This window comes from Aegilops tauschii, chromosome 1, assembly GCF_002575655.3.
Source record: "Aegilops tauschii subsp. strangulata cultivar AL8/78 chromosome 1, Aet v6.0, whole genome shotgun sequence".
Classification (NCBI taxonomy): Eukaryota; Viridiplantae; Streptophyta; class Magnoliopsida; order Poales; family Poaceae; genus Aegilops; species Aegilops tauschii.
Window position 1 is genome coordinate 345305592 of NC_053035.3, and position 18408 is coordinate 345323999.

The 18408-nt window shown below is 45.7% G+C and overlaps 1 protein-coding gene across 1 annotated transcript; it reads right to left on the bottom strand.

Moving 5' to 3' along the window:
- Window positions 1-352: 352 nt before the first annotated feature.
- On the bottom strand, window positions 353-18084 carry LOC141031738 (uncharacterized). The gene is made up of 8 exons (XM_073506223.1): window positions 17938-18084; window positions 2753-2896; window positions 2639-2674; window positions 2426-2515; window positions 2280-2344; window positions 1757-2207; window positions 1241-1517; window positions 353-1150 (listed from the first exon to the last, which is right to left on the bottom strand). Exons 1-8 carry the CDS (start codon window positions 18082-18084, stop codon window positions 507-509), a joined length of 1854 nt encoding a protein of 617 aa, XP_073362324.1. The 3' UTR covers window positions 353-506.
- Between the last annotated feature and the right edge of the window lie 324 nt (window positions 18085-18408).

Genomic DNA, 18408 nt, shown 5'->3' on the forward strand with positions numbered 1-18408 from the left:
CGTCTGGTTATTTCCAAGTATGTACGGCCAGGTCTCATTTTGCCGGCTTAACTTTGGTTTACAGTATGGCTGAACGCAATGGGTGTTATAAGACAGGTAAACCGGAGTTGCGGTACCAACCCTCTTATCCGGGTTATCTAAACCGGAAGTATGCTTGCAGGCCGTTAAGTATGTTTTTACGGCTGTATTCAGGATATCATTGAAGACAAGTTCTTTTTGATTCATATTTTGGGTTGTCTAAAACTTTTTGATTCTCAGGGCGGTAAGCCGCCTCGAGACTTGTGATTTGCCCTTCTATGCAGGATAATTAAGGGCACCTATTTCGAGGTTAAGAAAAACAAAGGATTGATTATGACCCGGAGAAACTTCAAAGAGACAACTTCAAAAGACTTTAGCATTCAATACGTGCACGATGGCACGGCAGAGATAAACTGTTGCATCTACTCTATTACAAAACTCATCAAGTCTAAAAGGGTAGAGCATTGTTTGGTAAACCGCCAGCCGAGTTACGATGCTTGCTGAGTTGAAGTCTCCGGCTCGTTCCTATCTTCTCCTCCGGCTGATCCCAAGACCTGGAAGGTTGATGACTTCCAGTCGATGCCGCTGAGAGCTTCGAATTGGGCTTCCTCGTCAATTAACCCGGCCGGGTCAATCTCCGGGGCGAAAGTGTGCTGACGAGCCGGCGGGATCAAGTTGAGGGCTTCATAGCGAGGGGTTGGAATCCTCTGATTCTCCGCATTGTAACCCGGCTGGTACTTGGTCAGATCTGTGTCGTTCCCGATAAGGGTGGCCACCGGGCGTACAGCCTTCACGCAAGCTGCGAAGTCCTTCTGATCGAAAGCTGAGCCGTCTTCCTTCAGGCTTGGATAGCCAAGGGCGATGTCCGCCGGGTCTAATTCCGGCAGGAATGCCTTGGCCCGGCTCAGCGCGGCGATTGCTCCGGCTCTTGCAGAGGCCCGTCGCAGCTCTTGAATCCGTTGAGGCAGTACAGCGAGCCGGCGAAGGACTTCTGCCAAGTGAGTCGGCACCTCGTTGGATAAGGCCACCACAGCTAAGGCACGCTGTGACCCGGTGTAGAGCTGCTCCACCAGGGTATACACGGCCTTCAGCTTGGTGACCACGCTCTGGTTGAGGTTGGCACTTCTGGGACCTGTTTAACAGAATTAGATAAGCCGGCGACAAGGATGAATTATGAGATATAAACATTTTAAACTTGATGAAAGCCGGTGAGGCGACTTACCGAAGATGGCGGCCACCATCTGGGAAACCTGGCGCTTTAGGCCGGAGAGCTCGGTGGTCTTCTCGGAGAGAGTCTTCTCCGCCTGTTCAGCCCGGGTCACCAATGCGGCCTTTTCTTCGTCCCATGCCTTCCGCTCAGCGTCGAATTCTGTCTTCAGCTTCTCTTGCGCGGCGATGCTGGACACGAACTTGGCGTTTGCCTTCCGGGTCTCCATCTCTTGCATCTTCAGCCGGCTCTTGACATTAGCAAGGTCAGCCTCAAGCTTCTTGCCAGCAGCCTGTATAAGTTTCCGGGTTATGGCATGAACAGTTACTATATAAGTCCCAAGCGTTTTCCAAGCAAAGACACTTGGCACTTGGGGGCTAATGCATATTGAACGTATCTATCTACAAACTGCCGGCTCAATGGAGTAAGCCGGAACCTAAGTCTACAACATATTCAATCATAAGTCGTTGACTTGGGGGCTAGCATGGTAAAGGTAACTATGCAGTAAGTAAGAGGACAACAGAATGATACCTCAGGTTTTTGCTGGATCTGGTTCACCATGGCGACCTCTGCGTCCCGGCTCTTGTGCACTTGGCTGATGTAGCCAGAGACGAGCTCTCCAATGCTCAGGTTGGTGTAGTCGGAGAGGTCCAGGTTCACCCGGTGGGGCTGCAGCAACTCCCCCTTAGCGGAGCACTTGGCCAGCATGGTAGGTCTCCCCGGCTCAACGAACTCCGTCCGGGTGATTACCACGTCCGGGTCGTCTACTGGTGGAGCCGAGCTGGAGGCCTCCGGGTTAACAGAAGCTTCTGTAGTTGCCTTGGTAGTTGGGGCAGCGGCCTCAGGTGCCTTGTCGGTTGGAATGGTGGCTTCGGGGGCGGAGGCGGCTGGCGGTTCTTGAGGCGTCACCTCCGGTTCAGGTAAATCCGGCACGCCGCCTGACTTGGTCTTCTTCGCTCTTTTAGTGAGCTTTGCCTGGGCACTGAAAGGACAGAAACGTTAAGCACAAAAAGGGTAAGTACAGACAAGTATAATATGAGATGGTTGTCATTACCCGGGCGCGGTCTTGAAAGCCGGAAGACTCGACTGCATAGAGTCGCCCGAAGAGGGGGAGGTCTCCTGATAATTTGAGTCAGAAGAATTGAGTGGCTGACGTATAACACCCGCCAACGGATGAAAAGGGTACAAGGGGGAAATAACCTCAGTTGGGTGCTTCCTTGATGCGTCAGGTAACCCGGAGGAGAGATCGGTGTCCTTGCTGGTCCGGGTGTGACGCCGGCTCTCATGAACCTGTCGCTTCAAAATAAATTGAGGATCTTGGTAAGCTAAAGGATGTGAAAAGCTTACTTACCGGGTTACCCTTCGGACTTTCAGCTTTGGCAAGGGCTCCGAGTTGGAGGAAAGTGACATTACCTCTTCAACCACCGGGTTACTTGCGCCGGTGTCATCCTATCAATGAGCAAGTATTGATAAGGCGGACAGCAACAAACAACAAATACAGTAAGGACCTAAAGGCTCAGGGGTTACCTCTGACTCGGAGCTGTCGCTTAATTGCATCAGCTCTGAAGCAGTAGGCCTGCTTCCTTTCTTGCGAGGGGCGGCTTTCTTCGCCTTCCTGGCCTTCTTGGCCGCCTCATGGTCGTATTTGACCCGCCAGAACTTATCATCAGCCTGAAAAATGCAATGAGGTTTTCTTAAAACAATTCAGATGAAAGTCATGTACAGATAAGATGTTTAGATCAGCGGCTTACCGCTGGGGCTGGGTTGGTCTTGCAGAAGGGGGCTAACCCGGTCCTTCCGCAGTCTACCAGGCTCTCATTCAAGAGAGCCTTGGTCATCTCCTCTGCAACGTCTTCAGGAAGATCGTTGCGGTTGTGTCTCTGAGGGTCGTCCTTTCGTCCTGTGTACTCGCACATTAAGCCGGGGCGGCGGCTCAATGGGATCACCCGCCATGATATCCAGACCCGGACCAGATCGATTCCATTCAGACCATTGCCTAGGAGAGCCTTGATCTTGTTGATGGTGGGGAACAGAGGTTGGCGCTCCGCTTGGGTCAGCTTGTCTGACAGTGGGTGAGTCGGCTCCAGACGCGAGGGGCGAAAGCCGGGCAATGGACTCTCGTCAGCCGGCGACGTGTCTTGGCAGTAAAACCACGTCAGGTTCCAGTCCTTGGGGTGTCTGGGCGGCTCTGCGTAAGGGAAAAGGCAGTCCCTACGCCGCTGGATGGAGATGCCACCTAATTCCAGACATGGCCCATTGGCGCACTCATTCTGACGGTTCAATTAAAAAAGCTCTCTGAAGAGCAGCAGACTAGGTTCTTCTCCAAGGTAAACCTCGCAGAAGACTTGGAAATTGCAGATGTTGGACACTGAGTTGGGTCCTATATCTTGAGGCCGCAAATCGAAGAAGTTTAGAACATCTGTAAAAAACTTTGAGCCGGGCGGTGCGAAGCCCCGGCTCATATGATCCGCAAAAATCACTACCTCCCCGTCCTTGGGCTGTGGTCTCTCTTTTGACGGGTCAGGGGCACGGTAGGACATGATGTCCTTCTTGGGCAGATATCTAGACTTAACAAAATCCGCTAGGGTCTCGTTGGTGACATTGGACCTCATCAAGTTGCAAGTAATGGAGGCTTTGGGAGCTTTGGGAGGCATGGTGAAAGTCGGCAGTCTATGATAAAAGGAAAAACGTCCGGGTTAATTATGAGCCGGAAGCAATCTACAGTTCAATATCAAGGTGGCGGCTTACAAGGGGACTAATGGTATACATTTAAGTGCATCGGGCTATTTAAGCCGCCGAGGGATTGAGAGCAATTTGATTGTCTACAGGCTTTATCACAGCTAAGCCGGAAATTTTTGTGGCGCATGATTTTCTTTAAGCCGGAAGGTTCTACGGTGCGTGGTTTCTTTAAACCGGAACTGTAAACCGCCGAGATTCAATGATTGCAGTTTTTTACTAAGTGTGGTAAAACAGGTTTCACACATCGCAGTAAAAAAATTGGATCAAAATGGTCGGGTGAAAGAAAATTTTCTAGACCTAAAATACAGACGCAGGGGAGTTCTTGAGCTCGAATGAGGTCTTTATGCAGTGAAAAGAAGTCTACTTGTGTTTGAAATAGGTGCTAAAACATCTACCGTAGTGGTTCCATACGGGTTAAGATCAAAAAGGAGCAGTAAAAATGAAACTACTGAAGAACTTGCGGGCGATGGCGAAGAACATGGATGAACTACTCGAACCCTACCGCAGATCTGTTCTAGCAGGGCAGAAGAAGCTTACAGAGGCTGGTGAGTCGCGGAAGTCGTCGCGTATCTCTGGTCAGATCAGGGTGATGCAGCGGCCTGAGTTGATGACGACGAGGAGACCCGCGGCAGCGACAGCAGCAGACCTCGGGCAGGGGAGCAATGGCGCGAGGAAGAAGACGAAGGAGAGAGAGGTGGCTGGAGGCCCGTCGGGCCGGCCTATTTATAAGGCAAGCTCATGAGTGGGCGCGAGGATCAAGGAGTCCACGGCGTGGTTATCTCCTCACGAAACGCCTCGATTTTCGGGATGACAGTAAATGCAAAGATCCGTTGCGGATCTGGCGGAGTAAACAACGGGCTTAATGGAAGATGACGTCACGGCGGATTATCCGGAGTCCAGAGGATGACGTCACGCCGGGTTATGGCCTTCACACAAATGGTAAGCCGGAGATTTTTTCTATCGAAAGAATTGAAGATTGACATGAGCCGGCTCAAATCAATCTGGGGCCTAATGTTGAGGATATAGACCTTAGAGTCACCCGCCAGGAGGGGCCGGGTTACTCATATGGTCATTACCAGAAGCCCGGCGCCCATCTTGAAGACGGTGGGCCAAAGATGGGCTTAAGACCCGGATGTGGCTTAAGGCCCGTAGTTACAATCATTATTATGGTAGAACTTGTAGTGTAAGGCAAGAATAGTTGAGAGTCCGAGCCGGACACTCTTATGAGCCGGCCGGGACTCTGAGAGCTGCTGGGCGTCAGCCTCCCTATATAAGGGGATGACCCGGCAGCGGTTTAGGGACAAGAACAATCTCATCGAGAGCCGGGCATAGCAGTTTAGCTCCCTGGTGATCGTAACCCTAATCAATACCACCTCAAACTGGACGTAGGCTTTTACCTTCACCGTAAGGGGCCGAACCAGTATAAACCCTCGTGTTCCTTGTCCCGCATTAACCCCTTCAAGCTTCCTAGCTGCGATGGCTCCACGACTAAGTCCTAGCTCGAGGACATCTGCCGTGACAGTTCCATGACAGTTTGAGTTATGATTGACGTAAGTAGGAGTTCAGGATCACTTCTTGGTCATTTCTAGAAAACGACCGCTCCGTTGCTTCTCTTCTCGCTCTCTTTTGCGTATGTTAGCCACCATATATGCTTATTGCCGCTGCAGCTCCACCTCATTACACCATCCTTTCCTATAAGCTTAAATAGTCTTGATCTCGCGGGTGTGAGATTGCTGAGTCCTCGTGACTCACAGATTCTACCAAAACAGTTGCAGGTGCCGACGATGCCAGTGCAGATGATGGGGTCGATCTCAACTGGGAGTTCGACGAGGAACGTGGTCGTTACTATGTGTCTTTTCCTGATGATCAGTAGTGGAGCCCAGTTGGGACGATCGGGGATCTAGCATTTGGGGTTATCTTATTTTCATCTGGATCTTGACCGTAGTTGGTCTATATGTTTGTATTTTGGATGATGTATGAATTATATTTATGTATTGTGTGAAGTGGCGATTGTAAGCCAACTCTTTATCCCATTCTTGTTCATTACATGGGATTGTGTGAAGATGACCCTTCTTGCGACAAAACCACTATGCGGTTATGCCTCTAAGTCGTGCCTCGACACGTGGGAGATATAGCCGCGTCGTGGGTGTTACAAAACTTCAACCTGAAAAGCTCGAACCCAAGTCGGAAAAATGCGTCTTCATAGGATACCCTAAGGAAACCATTGGGTATACCTTCTACCTCAGATCCGAAGGCAAGATCTTTGTTGCCAAGAACGGGTCCTTTCTGGAGAAAGATTTTCTCTCGAAAGAAGTAAGTGGGAGGAAAGTGGAACTTGATGAAGTACTACCTCTTGAACCGGAAAGTAGCGCAGCTCAGGAAAATGTTCCTGTGGTGCATGCACCGACTAGAGAGGAAGTTAATGATGATGATGATCAAGGTACTTCGGATCAAGCTCCTACTGAACTTCGTAGGTCCACAAGGACACGTTCCGCGCCAGAGTGGTACGGCAACCCTGTCTTGGAAATCATGTTGTTGGACAACGGTGAACCTTCGAACTATGAAGAAGCAATGGCGGGCCCAGATTCCGACAAATGGCTAGAAGCCATGAAATCCGAGATAGGATCCATGTATGAAAACGAAGTATGGACTTTGACTGACTTGCCCGATGATCGGCGAGCCATAAAAAATAAATGGATCTTTAAGAAGAAGACAGACGCGGATGGTAATGTGACCATCTATAAGGCTCGACTTGTCGCTAAGGGTTATCGACAAGTTCAAGGGGTTGACTACGATGAGACATTCTCACCCGTAGCGAAGCTGAAGTCCGTCCGAATCATGTTAGCAATTGCCGCATTCTATGATTATGAGATATGGCAAATGGACGTCAAAACGACATTCCTTAACGGCTTTCTTAAGGAAGAATTGTATATGATGCAGCCGGAAGGTTTTGTCGATCCTAAGAATGCTAACAAGGTATGCAAGCTCCAGCGCTCCATCTATGGGCTGGTGCAAGGATCTCGGAGTTGGAACATTCGATTTGATGAGATGATCAAAGCGTTTGGGTTTACACAGACTTATGGAGAAGCCTGTGTTTACAAGAAAGTGAGTGGGAGCTCTGTAGCATTTCTCATATTATATGTGGATGACATACTATTGATGGGAAATCATATATAATTCTTGCAAAGTATAAAGGCCTACTTGAATAAGTGTTTTTCAATGAAGGACCTTGGAGAAGCTGCTTATATATTAGGCATCAAGATCTATAGAGATAGATCAAGACGCCTCATTGGTCTTTCACAAAGTACGTACCTTGACAAGATATTGAAGAAGTTCAATATGGATCAGTCCAAGAAGGGGTTCTTGCCTGTATTGCAAGGTGTGCAATTGAGCACGGCTCAATGCCTGACCACGGCAGAAGATAGAGAAAAGATGAGTGTCGTCCCCTATGCCTCGGCCATAGGGTCTATTATGTATGCCATGCTGTGGACCAGACCTGATGTAAACCTTGCCGTAAGTTTGGTTGGAAGGTACCAAAGTAATCCCGGCATGGAACACTGGACAGCGGTCAAGAACATCCTGAAGTACCTGAAAAGGACTAAGGATATGTTTCTCGTATATGGAGGTGACGAAGAGCTCGTCGTAAAGGGCTACGTCGATGCTAGCTTCGACACAGATCTGGATGACTCTAAGTCACAAACCAGATACGTGTATATTATGAATGGCGGGGCAGTAAGCTGGTGCAGTTGCCAGAAAAGCGTTGTGGCGGGATCTACATGTGAAGCGAAGTACATGGTGGCCTCAGAGGCAGCACAAGAAGCAATCTGGATGAAGGAGTTCATTACCGACCTAGGGGTGATTCCCAATGCGTCGGGCCCGATGCCTCTCTTCTGTGACAACACTGGAGCTATTGCCCTTGCCAAGGAGCCCAGGTTTCACAAGAAGACCAGGCATATCAAGCGTCGCTTCAACTCCATTCGTGAAAATGTTCAAAATGGAGACATAGATATTTGTAAAGTACATACGGACCTGAATGTAGTAGATCCGTTGACTAAACCTCTCCCTAGAGCAAAACATGATCAACACCAAAACTCTATGGGTGTTCGATTCATCACAATGTAACTAGATTATTGACTCTAGTGCAAGTGGGAGACTGTTGGAAATATGCCCTAGAGGCAATAATAAAATGGTTATTATTATATTTCTTTGTTCATGATAATTGTCTATTGTTCATGCTATAATTGTGTTATCCGGAAATCGTAATACATGTGTGAATACATAGACCACAACATGTCCCTAGTGAGCCTCTAGTTGACTAGCTCGTTGATCAACAGATAGTCATGGTTTCCTGACTATGGACATTGGATGTCATTGATAACGGGATCACATCATTAGGAGAATGATGTGATGGACAAGACCCAATCCTAAGCATAGCACAAAAGTTCGTGTAGTTCGTTTGCTAGAGCTTTTCCAATGTCAAGTATCATTTCCTTAGACCATGAGGTCGTGTAACTCCCGGATGCCGTAGGAGTGCTTTGGGTGTACCAAACGTCACAACATAACTGGGTGACTATAAAGGTACACTACAGGTATCTCTGAAAGTGTCTGTTGGGTTGACACGGATCGAGACTGGGATTTGTCACTCCGTATGACGGAGAGGTATCTTTGGGCCCACTCGGTAATGCATCATCATAATGAGCTCAAAGTGACCAAGTGGTTGGTCACGGGATCATGCATTACGGTACGAGTAAAGTGACTTGCCGGTATAGAGATTGAACTAGGTATTGGGATACCGACGATCGAATATCGGGCAAGTAACGTACCGATTGACAAAGGGAATTGTATACGGGATTGATTGAATCCTCGACATCGTGATTCATCCGATGAGATCATCATGGAACATGTGGGAGCCAACATGGGTATCCAGATCCCGCCGTTGGTTATTGACCGGAGAGTCGTCTCGGTCATGTCTGCATGTCTCCCGAACCCGTAGGGTCTACACACTTAAGGTTCGGTGACGCTAGGGTTGTAGAGATATTAGTATGCGGAAATCTGAAAGGTGTTCGGAGTCCCGGATGAGATCCCGGACGTCACGAGGAGTTCCGGAATGGTCCGGAGGTGAAGAATTATATATAGGAAGTCCAGTTTCGGCCACCGGGAAAGTTTCGGGGGTCACCGGTATTGTACCGGGACCAGCGGAAGGGTCCCGGGGGTCCACCGGGTGGGGCCACCTATCCCGAAGGACCCCATGGGCTGAAGTGGGAGGGGAACCAGCCCCTGGTGGGCTGGTGCGCCCCCCCCCCTTGGGCCTCCCCTGCGCCTAGGGTTGGAAACCCTAGGGGTGGGGGCGCCCCCCACTTGGCTTGGGGGGAAGCCACCCCCTTGGCCGCCGCCCCCCCTGGAGATTAGATCTCCTAGGGCTGGCGCCCCCCCAGGGCCCCTATATATAGTGGAGGGGAGGGAGGGCAGCCGCACCACAGCCCCTGGCGCCTCCCTCTCCCTCCCGTGACACCTCTCCCTCTCGCTGAGCTTGGCGAAGCCCTGCCGAGATCCCCGCTACTTCCACCACCACGCCGTCATGCTGCTGGATCTCCATCAACCTCTCCTTCCCCCTTGCTGGATCAAGAAGGAGGAGACGCCGCTGCTCCGTACGTGTGTTGAACGCGGAGGTGCCGTCCGTTCGGCGCTCGGTCATCGGTGATTTGGATCACGACGAGTACGACTCCATCAACCCCGTTCTCTTGAACGCTTCCGCTCGTGATCTACAAGGGTATGTAGATGCACTCCTCTCTCTCGTTGCTAGATGACTCCATAGATTGGTCTTGGTGATGCGTAGAAAATTTTAAATTTCTGCTACGATCCCCAACAGGGGTATCTTCACCCCGACCAGTAGAGCAAAGAGTTTCTCCTCAACCTACTGAACCTACTGAAAATGTTTACTTTGAAATTCCTTAGGGTTTGATAGAGAAACTGCTAGCTAATCCTTTTGCAGGAGATGGAACATTGCATCCCGATTTACACTTAATCTATGTGGATGAAGTTTGTGGATTATTTAAGCTTGCAGGTATGCCCGATGATGTTATCAAGAAGAAGGTCTTCCCTTTATCTTTGAAGGGAGATGCATTGACATGGCATAGGCTATGTGATGATATGGGATAATGGAACTACAAATGATTGAAATTGGAATTTCATCAGAAGTTTTATCCTATGCATCTTGTTCATCGTGATCGTAATTATATATATAATTTTTGGCCTTGCAAAGGAGAAAGCATCGCTCAAGCTTGGGGAGGCTTAAGTCAATGTTATATTCATGCCCCAATCATGAGCTCTCAAGAGAAATGATTATTCAAAAATTTTATGCTCGGCTTTCTGACAACAATCGCTCCATGCTCGATACTTCTTGTACTGGTTCTTTTATGATGAAGACTATTGAATTCAGATGGGATTTATTGGAAAGAATTAAACGCAACTCTGAAGATTGGGATCTCGACGAAGGTAAGGAGTCAGGTATAACACCTAAGTTTGATTGTGTTAAATCTTTTATGGATACTGATGTTTTCCATAAATTTAGCACTAAATATGGACTTGACTCTGAGATAGTAGCTTCTTTTTGTGAATCTTTTGTTGCTCATGTTGATCTCCCTAAGGAGAAGTGGTTTAAATATCATCCTCCCATAGAAGTAAAAGTAGTTGAACCTATTAAAGTTGAAGAAAGGACTATCACTTATAATGATCCTATTGTTCCTACTGCTTATGCTGAGAAACCACCTTTCCCTGTTAGAGTGAAGGATCATGCTAAAGCTTCAACTGTAGTCAACAAAAGTAATATTAGGACACACAAACCTCCTGAGCAAGTTAAAGTTGAACCTAATATTGCTATGGTTAAAGATCTCTTGGCTGATAATATTGCAATGCAAGGGTTTTGACTCCCGTTGGACTGGATGGATTAATAGCATATTGTCTACGGGATCTTCTTCTGTGCTTCTCAATGGTGTGCCGGGCAATCATCTTGTTTGCAGAACGGGCGTGCGTCAAGGGGATCCCCTATCACCATTGCTGTTTGTGATCGCGGTTGATTTATTACAATCTGTCGTCAACGAGATGTGTTCCAGGAATTTAAAATCTGCTAATCCCAACCAGCTCCAGCGACTACCCGATTGTACAATATGCCGACGACACCTTAATTGTCCTGCCTGCGATCGATGATCAGCTTATTGCTTTCAAGGAGATGCTTGACACTTTTGCCGCGTCAACAGGATTACGTGTCAACTTTAGTAAATCCTCACTCATTCCAATCGATATGAGTGACGAGGAAGGTGCTAGGGTGGCTTCCTTGCTCGGATGCGATGTTGGGTCCATGCCATTCACGTATCTAGGATTGCCAATGGGAACTTATAGAGCTACAATCTATGATCTGCTGCCTCTGGTCGATCGCGTCGAGCGATGTTTATCTGCCTCCTCATGCTTGCTAAATCAAGGAAGCCGGCTGCAACTTCTATAGTCGGTGTTGTGCTCCATGCCAATATATTTCTTGTGTACCTTATCTCTTCCCAAGGGCATTTTGCAGCAATTAGAGCGAATCATGAGACAATGTGTGTGGAGAGGCAACACGGATAATCCACGCCAATCATTGGCTGCTTGGGATATGGTCTGCTGCCCTGAGAAATACGGTGGTTCGGGTGTCCTTAATTTGGGCATTCAAAATGAGGCATTGTTACTAAAGCATCTCTTCAAGTTCTTTAATAAGGTTTACGTGCCTTGGGTCACTTTAATTTGGGACACTTATTACGCATCGTCGCCGCCTCAAAGCACCCAGACCTGTGGCTCCTTTTGGTGGCGTGACGTCATGCGTTTATACACCAATTTCTGCAAGCTCGCTGTTCCACAAGTTCATGTTGGCGACACAGTGCTATTTTGGCTCGATCGTTGGCAGCTGGGAAATTGTGTTGTCCTATTACATGAGTGCTTCCCAAGGCTACATTCATTTGTAGTTGCAGATGCAACCACTGTCAAGGAGTTTATGGAGCTGCCTGATGCCTTGGATCACTTCCATCTGCCTCTGTCACAGGAGGCTTATGCTGAATTCTCACAGCTCCAGGCCCTGCTGCCTTTGATCAACCTGGATGGGGAGAGCAATGACATTTGGAAATGGCCTTCGAAGTCTAGGGCTTTTATGTCAAAGATGTACTATGACTCATGCTTCTCCCACCTAGTGGTTGACCCCACCTTCAAATGGATTTGGAAGTGTGCATGCACGCTCAAGTTCAAGGTGTTTGGCTGGATTCTCTTAATGGATCATTTGAACACTAGGGATATGATGCAACGCCGACATTGGATCATGCAGGATGCCACATGTGTGCTATGCAACTTTGCACAACGTGAGGATCGGGCTCATCTTTTCTTTGCTTGCAACTTTAGTCAAGGGTTTGGAACTACCTTGGGATATCTTGGTCTGTTCAACCGAACCAAACCACATATGAGATGGCTCAATCAGTTAGGAGGGATTTCGGTCATCCTTTTTTCACAGAGGTTGTCTTCACTGCTACTTGGAATATTTGGACACAAAGGAATGGGAAGATCTTCAGAAATGAGCAACCTTCTTTTAGAGCTTGGAGGAGGAACTTTATCCATGACATTTCTCTTCTGTCTCATAGAATTAGCTGTAAATATAAAGATAGCTTACTATCTTGGATAGCTAACCTTTCATAGACTTTTTTTGTAAGTATCTCATATCTTTCCTTGTAAACTTATAAACTTGTAACTTTCCTTTTCTTTATTAATAAAGGACTGTGAGGCTGTTGCCTTGCAGTATATAGTCAAAAAAATATTGATGGGCATGTTATTTACTTCTGTGATGAGACTGCTAGAATTGCTAAACCGGGTGCTAAAGATAAACATAGACCTGTGGTAGGCATGCCTGTTATTTCTGTTAAAATAGGAGATCATTGTTATCATGGCTATTTGATATGGGTGCTAGTGCTAGTGCAATACCTATTTCTTTATACAAAGAAATTATGCATGATATTGCACCCGCTGAGTTAGAAGAAATTGATGTCAGCATTAAGCTTGCCAATAGAGATACTATATCACCGATCGGGATTGTTAGAGATGTTGAAGTCTTGTGTGGGAAAGTTAAATATCCTGCTGATTTTATTGTTCTTGGTTCCCCACAAGATAGCTTTTGTCCCATTATATTTGGTAGACCTTTCTTGAATACTGTCAACGCTAAGATAGACTGCGAAAAGGATGTTGTTACTATTGGTTTGGATGATATGTCTCATGAGTTTAATTTTTCTAAATTTCGTAGACAACCCCGTGATGAGGAATTGCCTAGTAAGGATGAAATTATTGGTCTTGCTTCTATTGTTGTGCCTCCTAATGATCCTTTAGAACAATATTTTCTAGACCATGAAAATGATATGTTTATGATGAAAGAAGGGAAATAGATGAAGTATTCTTTAAACAGGGACCTATTCTGAAACACAACTTGCCTGTTGAAATCCTACGGGATCCTCCTCCACCCAAGGGTGATCCCGTGTTTGAGCTTAAACCATTACCTGATACTCTTAAATAAGCTTATCTTGATGAAAAGAAGATATATCCTGTTATTATTAGTGCTAACCTTTCAGAGCATGAAGAAGAAAAAAATTTGAAAACTCTGAAGAAGCACCGTGCTGCTACTGGATATACTCTTGATGATCTTAAGGGCATTAGTCCCACTCTATGTCAACACAAGATAAATTTGGAGAAAGATGCCAAACCAGTTATTGATCATCAACGACGGTTAAATCCTAAGATGAAAGAAGTGGTAAGAAAGGAAATACTAAAGCTCCTTGAGGCAGGTATAATTTATCCCGTTGCTGATAGTCAGTGGGTAAGTCATGTCCATTGTGTCCCTAAGAAGGGAGGTATTACTATCGTTCCTAATGATAAAGATGAATCGATTCCGCAAAGAATTATTACAGGTTATAGGATGGTAATTGATTTCCGCAAATTAAATAAAGCTACTAAAAAAGATCATTACCCTTTGCCTTTCATTGATCAAATGCTAGAAAGATTATCCAAACATACACATTTTCGCTTTCTAGATGGTTATTCTGGTTTCTCTCAAATACCTGTCTCAGTTGACAATCAAGCAAAGACCACCTTTACTTGCCCTTTCGGTACTTTTGCTTATAGACGTATGCCTTTTGGTTTATGTAATGCACCTGCTACCTTTCAAAGATGCATGATGGCTATATTCTCTAATTTTTGTGAAAAGATTTGTGAGGTTTTCATGGACGATTTCTCCGTTTATGGATCCTCTTTTGATGATTGCTTGAGCAACCTTGATCGAGTTTTGCAGAGATGTGAAGAAACTAACCTTGTCTTGAATTGGGAGAAGTGCCACTTTATGGTTAAGGAAGGAATTGTCTTGGGGCATAAAATTTCTGAAAGAGGTATTGAAGTTGATAAAGCTAAAGTTGATGCTATTGAAAAGATGTTGTGTCCCAAGGACATCAAAGGTATAAGAAGTTTCCTTGGTCATGTCGGTTTTTATAGGAGGTTCATTAAGGACTTCTCAAAAATTTCTCGGCCTCTGACCAATCTATTACAAAAAGATATACCTTTTGTCTTTGATGATGATTGTGTAGAAGCATTTGAAATACATAAGAAAGCATTGATTTCTGCACCTATTGTTCAGCCTCCTGATTGGAATTTACCCTTTGAAATTATGTGCAATGCTAGTGATTATGCTGTAGGTGCTGTTCTAGGGGAAAGAGTTGATAAGAAATTAAATGTTATTCAATATGCTAGTAAAACTCTAGACAGTGCTCAGAGAAATTATGCTACTACTAAAAAAGAATTCTTAGCAGTTGTATTTGCTTGTGATAAGTTCAGACCTTATATTGTTGATTCTAAAGTAACTATTCACACTGATCATGCTTCTATTAAATACCTTATGGAAAAGAAAGATGCTCAACCTAGACTTATTAGATGGGTTCTCTTGCTACAAGAATTTGATTTGCATATTATTGATAGAAAGGGAGCTGAGAACCCCGTTGCAGACAACTTGTCTAGGTTAGAGAATGTTCTTGATGACCCACTACCTATTGATGATAGCTTTCCTGATGAACAATTAGCTGTCATAAATACTTCTCGTACTGCTCCATGGTATGCTGATTATGCTAATTACATTGTTGCTAAATTTATCCCACCTAGTTTCACATACCAGCAAAAGAAAAAGTTTTTCTATGATGTAAGACATTACTTCTGGGATGACCCACATCTTTATAAAGAAGGAGTAGATGGTGTTATTAGACGTTGTGTACCTAAGCATGAACAGGAACAGATCCTATGCAAGTGTCACTCCGAGGCTTATGGAGGACACCACGCTGGAGATAGAACTGCACATAAGGTATTGCAATCCGGTTTTTATTGGCCTACTCTCTTCAAGGATGCTCGTAAGTTTGTCTTATCTTGTGATGAATGCCAAAGAATTGGTAACATTAGTAGACGTCAAGAAATGCCTATGAATTATTCACTTGTTATTGAACCATTTGATGTTTGGGTCTTCGATTATATGGGACCTTTTCCTTCCTCTAATGGGTATACACATATTTTAGTTGTTGTTGATTACGTTACTAAGTGGGTAGAAGCTATTCCAACTAGTAGTGCTGATCATAACACCTCTATTAAGATGCTTAAAGAAGTTATTTTTCCTAGGTTTGGAGTCCCTAGATATTTAATGACTGATGGTGGTTCACATTTTATTCATGGTGCCTTTCATAAAATGCTTGCCAAGTGTGATGTTAATCATAGAATTGCATCTCCTTATCACCCACAGTCTAGTGGTCAAGTAGAATTGAGTAACAGAGAGCTCAAATTAATTTTGCAAAAGACTGTTAATAGATCTAGAAAGAATTGGTCCAAGAAACTTGATGATGCATTATGGGCCTATAGAACTGCATATAAAAATCCTATGGGTATGTCTCCGTATAAAATGGTTTATGGAAAAGCATGTCACTTACCTCTCGAATTAGAACATAAGGCATATTGGGCCATTAAAGAGCTCAACTATGATTTCAAACTTGCCGGTGAGAAGAGGCTATTTGACATAAGCTCACTTGATGAATGGAGAACCCAAGCCTATGAGAATGCCAAACTATTTAAAGAAAAAGTTAAAAGATGGAATGACAAAAGGATACAAAAGCGTGAGTTTAATGTAGGTAATTATGTGTTGCTATTCAACTCTGGTTTAAGATTTTTTGCAAGAAAACTTCTCTCTAAATGGGAAGGTCCTTAAGTTATCGAGGAGGTCTATCGTTCCGGAGCCATAAAAATCAACAACTTCGAAGGCACAAATCCGAAGGTGGTGAACGGTCAAAGAATCAAACATTATATCTCAAGTAATCCTATAAATGTTGAAACTAATGTTATCAAAATCGTAACCCCGGAGGAATACATAAGAGACACTTTCCAGAACGTTTCAGACTCCGAAAAGGAATAGGTATGTGGTACGGTAAGTAAACTGACTCCAAAACAGTTCTAATGGCAATTTTTATCCGTTTTGGAATATTTAATAAATTAGGAAAATAAGAAGCAGCCCGGAAGGTCACGAGGCCTCCACGAGGGTGGAGGGCGCGCCCTACCCCCCTGGGCGCACCCCCTACCTCGTGGGCACCTCGTGTGCTCTCCGGACTCCGTTTTCTTGCACGATACTTCTTTCGGTCGGTAAAAATTCTTTATATAATCTCTCGAAGGTTTTGACCACCATATCATGCAATTATCCTCTGTTTTTGTTTCGAGCTGTTTCTGTAGCAGATTGGGAGCAAGATGTCATCTTAGGATTCCGACGGAGAGAGCTATGTCTCACACCTCATTGCTGACCCAAAGACCTATGGGGATCTATGTCCTTGTGGTCGAACTACGGATGAGGAGGAGGATGCTCATTTGATGAGGATCAATGATTCAAGTTCGGAGGAGGAGGATGTCCCTCTACCTCAACCTGGGGATATGCACGTGAAGTTCAAGAAGTCTAGTCTTCCTAAAAGGTCTAAACTATCTAACAATCGATCTATCCCTTCTCGTTTTCGGCAGAAAAGCAAAGGAGATTTATGTGACAAGATCTTGAAGGTGGAGTCGGAGGTTGATGATTTAAAGGAGGAAATTGCTCTTCTCAATTACAACATGAAGAAGCTGAAAGCATAATTTACATCATCAACAACTCCATTATCATCACCTCCGAAGAAAGAGATATAATCACATGGGTATGGGCACTCCCCTTGGCAACTGCCAAGCTTGGGGAGGTGCCCCGGTATCGTATCACCATCACACTCCTATCTTTACCTTTTTCTTAGTTCGTTCCTTTTAGTAATATCTTGATCAAAGGTATGCTCTGGTTACCGTCACGCCTCCGATTCCTGATCATCAGAACCAGCTAGTTCTGAATGAGATAGTCCGCATCATGACTGAGGATTTCCATCTCGAAGTACCAGATTCATTTGTTTATCCGATTGGGGTGGGGATGGTTGCTTTTGCGGACATAGCTCTCAAAGATCAGTTCATCCTAGAAATTCCACATCATTTAGATCCTATTGACGATGATATGACTTTCACCTTTCTGCCTCACGATGAAGGAGAAAATATGCGGCAGTGTCCTTTTCAGTATGTAGCTTGGGTTCTGTTCTTAGCCTTTCCAATGGACTATCAGACTGATCATTACATCAACAAAGTTGTCTCCTGCTTCGGCAAGCTAGATATTTGGCATAGGCCGGGACAGAATAAGGAACGTGTTTTGGTTCGAGTAATCATCAGCAACATCGCCCAGGTGCCACACAGCCTTGTGGTTAAGCGTATTGTCACTCTGCCTGGCATGGGACGATCCTGGTCGGTGCCTGTGTATGTCCTCAATGGCAGAGACACAATTCCCGGCCTTGTTGGCAATGATGATGCCCCTCCAATGAATGCTTCCCCACATCCGTTTCAACTGCCTCATCTGACTGCTGCCCAACAATGGGCCCTTGATCATCAACAGCAATTGCAGCAACAGATTGATGCCGCCTGGGAACAGCAGAATCCACCACAGCAGGAGTTACAGCAAGATGGCTGGGGTGTTTGGCCGGTTGCACCACCGCCATACAGAGGTTTCAGCTTCCGCACCTTGTTTCAATATATAGGTCCATCCCTCATGGATGGTGTGGAGCAGGAGAGCAATATCACTGATGACCCGCAAGATGAGTGGTCTGTGTATTCGGACATCGAAGAGGCTGTTGATGCTCTGATCCATGGTAGACCAACTTCTGGTATACAGTTTGTGCGAGCTACGGGCGGTTCACACACGGTTGAGGTTCAGACAGTTGAAGGCATGGATTTTCTGGAGTTTCTCTGGCTGATCTCTTTTGGCAGGTTCACTCGATGCCTTACTACATCGGACACACCTGCCCACAGTCAGGTTAGTGGCA

What these genes read in the sequence shown, in the direction of transcription:
- LOC141031738 (XM_073506223.1), bottom strand. Translation starts at nt 18,084, where the DNA reads ATGGCGGTGGTGCAACCGGCCAAACACCCCAGCCATCTTGCTGTAACT. An exon ending in GTAACCCGGTGGTTGAAGAG is followed by an intron (nt 2,516 to 2,638) that starts GTAATGTCACTT and finishes TTGAAGCGACAG; the next exon opens with GTTCATGAGAGCCGGCGTCA. An exon ending in AGATCCAGCAAAAACCTGAG is followed by an intron (nt 1,518 to 1,756) that starts GTATCATTCTGT and finishes AAACTTATACAG; the next exon opens with GCTGCTGGCAAGAAGCTTGA.